General features: G+C 44.8%; 1 protein-coding gene across 1 annotated transcript; it reads right to left on the reverse strand.

The window, feature by feature from the left end:
* Positions 1–2,342: 2,342 nt before the first annotated feature.
* LOC113021813 (uncharacterized) lies at positions 2,343–5,562 on the reverse strand. Its single transcript, XM_080301694.1, has one exon. It carries the CDS (start codon positions 5,395–5,397, stop codon positions 2,359–2,361), a length of 3,039 nt encoding a protein of 1,012 aa, XP_080157820.1. The 5' UTR covers positions 5,398–5,562; the 3' UTR covers positions 2,343–2,358.
* Between the last annotated feature and the right edge of the window lie 1,983 nt (positions 5,563–7,545).

Below are 7,545 nucleotides of genomic sequence, written 5' to 3' on the forward strand. Positions count from 1 at the left end.
GACACAAATTTGTGTGCCAAGCTTCATGCAAACAACCCAATCTTGTTGAGAGCATTTGGTGACAGCAGAGATACAGTCAGGGGAAAATCTAAGTTATGAGCGCTGATCTTCTTTTCGCCATTAAATCTGGATAAAATGTCACTGCAATCCATGTAATAGCTGTGATATTTCAGCAAAGTGGCGGAATAAATAACCGTCAGACATTTTAGAGGGTACTAGAATCAGAACAGCAAAAATTATTTTTTTAAAAATAAAGGAGAAGTACAGAAGTCAGAGCAATTTAAAATGACTACTAGTTCAAAACTAGTACTAGTGTAGTGGCGAATTTCTGTCCCAAGCTTCGAAAAAATAATTCTTCCACTTCTTAATGTGAGCTGTTCAGATTTATTTCTGACTCGTACATACAAACAAAAGATGTCACGGTCAAAAAACTATTTGCTGCTACAGCGCACACTTCCATTGCCGTCCTGGCTCACTCTAACCTGCTACAACACATGCGCTGTAATGTTTTCTTACCCGACACAAATTAAACACGCAGCATTTATTCTCTAACAACATATCATACAAAATTAAACATGTAACAATAACTGAAACAGTATCAAAAATATTTCTCTATAGATTGGCTCTAACATTTCCAGCCCCCTAATTGGAGGGCGTGAAGACTGACAATTAGCGAACACTTACAAAAGAGCCAAATAACATTAACACTTCCTGTATCACACATGGTCATTCAAATTATCTTTCACAAAACCTGTAACCGATCAGAACATATACTGTATTTTCTCATTCCAAGTTACATGACATTCTCACAGATCAAGCATAGCTTGTCAATGGGTCTTTCTAAGGTGTTAGTCTTTGTCTTGATGATCACACGCCGCACCAGACCCTTAGCATCTGGAATGACACGAAGAACTCTCCCCAACATCCACGAGCTTCTTGGCGCTGACTCGTCGACCACCATTACAATGTCCCCCACAGTTACATTTCTTCTGACCTGAGTCCACTTTTGACGCTCTTGAAGCATAGGCAAATACTCGCGCACCCACCTCTTCCAAAACAAGTCAGCAAGATATTGCACTTGCTTCCAACGGCGGCGGGAGTATGAGTCTTCCTTTCTGAAAAGTCCAGGAGGCAAACCCGGCTTTTTCTTCATTAGTAGCAAGTGGTTAGGCGTCAGTGGTTCCAGGTCTGTTGGATCATCTGTTACTGTAGTCAGCGGTCTGTCATTTAGTACTGACTCCACTTCACACATTAGTGTCAGTAAACCTTCATCATTGACCAACTGTTCCTTCAGTATAGACCTCAGGACCTTCCTCACGGTTCTGATCTGCCTTTCCCATATCCCTCCAAAGTGAGAACCAGCGGGTGGGTTAAATACCCACTGGATTCCCTTTTGCATGAGACAATCTAGAATCTTTGACTGATTCCACTCTTGAATGGCTTCGCGTAACTCCCGTTCAGCAGCAACTAGGTTGGTGCCATTATCTGAACGCATGACAGATACCTGACCTCTTCTACACACAAAGCGTCTGATGGCGTTCAGACATGAATCAGTGTCCAAAGTGTGCGCGATTTCAATGTGCACTGCTCTTGTTGTAAGGCAGGTAAACACCACACCATACCTTTTTACTGTGCTGCGGCCATGCTTCACATTAAACGGTCCAAAGTAATCCACCCCAACATTAGAAAAGGGGGGTTCATCAGGTAGAAGCCTATCCTCTGGCAAATCTGCCATCTTCTGTTCCAGTGGTTTGCCTCTAGTTTTCCTGCAGATTACGCACCTTGACAGAAACTTCCTCACTTCTGAGTTAGCGGATGGAATCCAATACTTCTGTCGCAGCCGTGAAAGCATATACAGTCTTCCACAGTGCCCAATCTTCTCATGTATATCCTGCAAGATCAGTGTGGTGATATGTGAGCCCTTTGGGATAATGACTGGGTGCTTCACATGTTCTGGCATCCCAGCAGCTGCGAGGCGACCACCAACTCTCAAAACTCCGTCCTGCATCACGGGATCAAGTTTCCTCAAGTGACTAGTCTTTGTCACACACTTGCCTTTCTTTAACATGGTGATCTCTTCTTGGAATTGTTGACTTTGACAGAACTTGATGATCTCTGTCTCAGCTTGCACCAGATCTTTCAGGGTAAGTGTTGTCTGCATTGATTCGTTGTCTTGTTCTTTCTGTTTAACGTACGTCTCTTTCCTTTTTTCACATCGTCGTAGCAGTAAGTCTTTGAGTTTGATCATCCATGCCACAGCTCTCTTCACTCAACGTGTGAACATTCTCAGCTGCATTTGTGAGATGTACCATGGTTGCATGCCTCACTTCGCTGTCATCTTTATCAATCCTTTCCTTGTCAGGTCTTTCTGGCCACTGTCTTTCTGGGGTTTTCAGGAAAGCTGGGCCGTGGAACCAGCTTAGATTCTTCATGAGCTGGTGCAAGCCCTCTGGATGCACAATCAGCTGGATTGATTGCTGTACCAATGTACCTCCACTGCTGGGGATTTGTTAGCTCTCTAATGACCGCAACGCGATTGGCCACGAATGTCTTGAAGCGAAGGTTTTCATTTTCAATATACTTCAACACAGTTGTGCTGTCAGTCCAGAATGTAGATTCAAGAAGATTCATCTGAAGCTCCGTTCTTAACATTTTGTCTGTCTTTGCAGCAACCATAGCTGCAGTCAACTCTATTCGTGGAATAGTGGTTTGCTTCAGGGGCGCCACACGGGATTTTCCCATCATTAACGTACAGTGAACCCGTCCGTCATTGCTGGTCATCCTCAAGTATGATGCTGTTCCATATCCACTTTCGCTCCCATCAGAAAAATGGTGGAGCTGTGCTGTTGCGACAGGACCGAAGTCCAATGGTCTCACACACCTGGGTACGGTTACCTCTGACAGCTGGCACAGCTCTTGTAACCACTTGTTCCACTTATGACTGAGCTGTTCTGGGATCTCATCATCCCAAGCAAGACCCTCCCTGCATAACTGCTGCAAGATCACTTTTGCGGGGAGAGTTCCTGGGGAAAGGAATCCCAGTGGGTCGTAGATGGAGCTGGTGACGGAAAGTATTCCACGTCTCGTCACAGGTCTTTCTTTGATGTTAATCCTGAACTTGAATGCGTCAGACTCAGGGCACCATAGAACTCCTAAAGCACGTTCCATAGGCAGCAGGTCATGGTTCAAGTTCAGGTCTCTGACATCTTTGGCTCTCTCATGCTCAGGGATGAATGAGAGCAAGGCACGACTGTTGCTTGTCCATTTCGTTAGGTGAAATCCTCCACCAGAACACAATTCAGTGAGGTCTGTGTATAACTCCATACCTTGAGTTTCCGTGGCAACAGACTTCAAGCAGTCGTCAACATAAAAATTTTCCAGAACTGTGCTTACAGCTTCAGGTGATGATTTGCTGCGGTTCTCCTCTGCTGTTCTTCGCAGTGCATAGTTGGCACAACTGGGAGAAGTCGCCGCACCGAAGATATGCACCATCATCCTGTACTCAGCAATGTCTCGATTGAGGTCCCCTGCTGGCCACCACAGAAAGCGCTGCAGGTCAGCATCGTCATCCGGGACACACACCTGATGGTACATTGCTTCAATATCTGCTGTAAAGGCTATAGACTCTTGCCTGAACCGTGTCAGCACTCCGATCAATGAGTTTGTTAAATCTGGCCCTTGTAGAAGTTCACTATTCAGTGAAACTCCTTGGTAGCTGGCAGCGCAGTCAAAGACCACCCTCAGCTTCTTTTTTTGTGGATGGTATACCCCATGGTGGGGAATATACCACTGTTTTCCATCCTTGCGGTTTAACTGTGTTGTTGGAACCTCAACGGCATATCCCTTGCTCAACATGTCACTCATGAAGGCAGTGTATTCTTCATGGAGTGCAGGATTCCTCTTCAGCTTGCGCTGAAGGCTCAGTGCACGCTGTAACACTGCACTTCGATTGTTCGGCATCTGAACGCACGACTTCTTCGTAGGAAGACTTATGGAATAGTGTCCATCAGTGAGACGAGTAGAGCTTGACACAGACTCCATAAAGTGGTGGTCCTCTTGAGACATTCCTGCTTTATCATCACAGTGACGCTCTGGAAAGTCGTGGTTATACTGTCGTACAAGCAGTTGTTCCACGTTGTCGATGGCTATTCTGTTCACAATAGCACATGGTTGTACATCATTGGCTGCAGTATCCGTTTCTCTGAGTGGTCCATTCAGAATCCATCCAAGTGCTGTCTTTACGGCATATGGACCATTGTCCTCACTTGGGATCACCTTCCATGGCTCCAATATGGTGTATTCTTTAGTTCCAATGAGAAGCTCCACTTCAGCCTCAATATGAGGCAACCTCACTTCGCGTAGGTACGGCCACTTGTCAACCTCTTTCTGGAGTGGGATGTTCTCTCTGGAAACAGGAATACTTTTCTGTGTGAAGACCTTTGACAGTGCGATAAAGTTGTTGTCTGCCAGACTGCTGACTTCCAATTCTGTGAGCACATAACTCTCCTCTCGACTTTTGGAATTAATGGTCCTCAACGTTAGCTCGGTTCGTCTGCCTTGCACCTTCAGCTGCCTTGCCAAGGCTTTGGTGCAGAACGATGCAGAGCTACCTGGGTCAATGAAAGCGTAAACCTCCACAGCCTTGTCACTCTTGCAGGACTTCACCCTTACAGGTACAATGGCAAGCACGCAGCTGCCTCCAGCCCCAGTACAGGCACTTGTCTCCTTTTCTTCAGACAACCCTGCTGGGCCTTTAGCAGTGCTACCCATATTGACCTCATCGGGAGGCTTCTCTTCCTCATAACTTGAGAAGTGCAACAAACTTGGATGCTTGAGTGAACAAACCTCGCACACCATCTTCTTTTTGCAATCTCTGCTCATGTGACCCTTTAGCAGGCATCCAAAGCAAAGTCCGTTTTTCTTCAAGTAGTCCACTCTATCCTTATGAGTCTCCTCTCTAATCTTGTAACACTCTTGCAGTGTATGAAGTTTCCCACAGAACATGCAAGGTCTTGTGAAGGCGCAGTTGAGTGAAAGGTCACTCTGGTTCTTACTCACTCTGCTTCTTTTGTCCATTTCTGAACCTTGGTTAACCTTGATAGCAAAGCTGCTCCCATGTCTAATGTCTTTCTTCAACTTATTTCCTTGCTGTGGCTTTTTTATAACCTTGTCTGACACTGCTGTTTCAAGATCGCCAAAGAGTGGGTCGGACATGATCTTTGCTTGGCGTTCAACGAAGGCCACCAGCTCTGTGAATCTTGCTCTGTTGCAGCGCCGCTCCTGGATATCATATGCATGGACTCTCCAGCGCTCTCTTATTTTAAATGGCAACTTGGAAATGATGACCCTCATAGTTGCAGGGTTGTCCATCTCTTCCATATAGTCCACATCCTCCATAGCATTACGACAGCTCACCAGGAATACAGAGAATGCGCTCAACGCCTTTCCATCTTCAGCCTTAATTTGTGGCCACTTCGATGCCTTCTCAATTAGCGTGCCAGCAATCTGTAACTCATTTCCATATTTATCTTGAAGCAGCTGCAAAGCCCTTTCATACCCCCGATGTTCAGGCATATGCTGACAACTCCTCACAAGATCACGAGGCTCGCCTCGAGTATACTGCTCCAGAAAATATAGCTTGTCTGAATTGCTATCAGCTCTGGTGTCAATAGCGTGCATGAATGCCCTCATAAACGACCTGTATTCCAAAGGATCTCCGTGGAACACTGGCACATCCCTTTGTGGTAACCGAGCCAGCTGTTGGTTCTTTACAAGCATCTCTGTGATATCTGCCTGTTTCTGCATAACTTGATAAAGCTCACTTGGTCTGGTCTCCTGAAGTGAGACACCATCTTGGCGTTGGCTCGGCCCCTGCAGTGGAGTTCTATGTGTCTTAGGCATGGCCCCTGCTGCAGTACTTGGATCACCAGGATTCCTCCAAGAGGCAGACCTCTCTATCTCTGTTGGCTTCCCTGGTGTGTGTTTTACGTTGCCATGACCATTTTCGTTATTCATCTTCAGGAGGTCACGACGTGGCATTACCGTAAGTCTGGTTTCACTCACTTGAGACTTAACCCCTTCACATTCCTCATACACTTTCACTTTGGCAGTAGACACTGCAATGGCTGTTTCAATTTCCAGTCTTTCCTTTGCAGCTTTAATTTCTGCTTCTTTTAACTCTAGAGCCTGTTTTTCTTTCAGAGACGCTGCTCGTGCCATCAGAGCTGCTCTGTTAGCTTCTTCCTTGACGCGCTCCGACGATGCTGTCGACACCCTTGACGTGTTGGATACTTTAGACTTGTTTGACACTCTAGATGTTTTTGACACTCTGGATGCACTGTCCATGGGAGTTATCTCTTGATCACATGTTTGTATTTCAATCCATGTATTAACTCTATTAATGAACTGCAAACATCGTTCTGACATTGGCTGAAACCAAAGTTGTTGGTCAGCCTCCTTTTCCTCCTCATCTTTAATACACAGCAACACTGCATAATTGCATTCTTGAAACTCTTCATACAACTTCTTGTAAACTTTCAGTGCCTCTCTCACATCATTTACAGCCGGCAGAATTTCATGGCTCAAAAGTCGCTCAGTTTCATCTTCTTGTGCTGTCACTTGTCCTAATTTGCCTCTTCTCACCTTTGTGAGCTGATGCAGTTTGAACTCCAGACCTTTGTCTGTTATCGCCCTCTGGCTGCCAACACGCGTAACTACACCCACACTGTCATTAATGTCGTCCGCCATTGTAATCATATAACACCGCTAAGCCATAATGATTTTCTTCGGCACAGCTGTCGGGTGGTGTACTGCACAAACTCCTTTATGCTACTTCCACAGGTAAGATGCATCTGACAAAACACTTTTTACTTAGCTGTTCGCCGTGTTGTTGTATGTAGGCGTCCTTATGCCGACGATCCGGTGACTTTTCTATGTCTCAGTCAAAGTCAAAGTCAAAGTCAACTTTATTGTCGATTCTGCCACATGTACAGGACATACAGAGAATAGAAATTGCGTTACTCTCAATCCCTAGATAAATAGCAAATGAACATTTAAATATATTTAAATATAAAAGTGATTAAAAATGCAAGTAAAATAATTAAAAAGTAAAAATTTAAATAAATACAATTTTACATATAACAAGAAAGCTATACAATGGGTAAGTGACATTGAGTGTAAACCAGGCAGAGTAGTGCAAATAGGCAAATAGTGCAAATGGAGATTTAGTAGTGTACGGTAAGTCGGTGGCTCCACCGCGGAAAACATTCCTCCGTTACTCGCTAGTTTTTTGACTTTTATGTAGTGGCGAATTTCTGTCCCAAGCTTCGAAAAAATAATTCTTCCACTTCTTAATGTGAGCTGTTCAGATTTATTTCTGACTCGTACATACAAACAAAAGATGTCACGGTCAAAAAACTATTTGCTGCTACAGCGCACACTTCCATTGCCGTCCTGGCTCACTCTAACCTGCTACAACACATGCGCTGTAATGTTTTCTTACCCGACACAAATTAAACACGCAGCATTTATTCTCTAACAACATAT

The sequence above is a fragment of the Astatotilapia calliptera genome, chromosome 5 (genome assembly GCF_964374335.1).
Source record: "Astatotilapia calliptera chromosome 5, fAstCal68.1, whole genome shotgun sequence".
Taxonomy (NCBI): Eukaryota; Metazoa; Chordata; class Actinopteri; order Cichliformes; family Cichlidae; genus Astatotilapia; species Astatotilapia calliptera.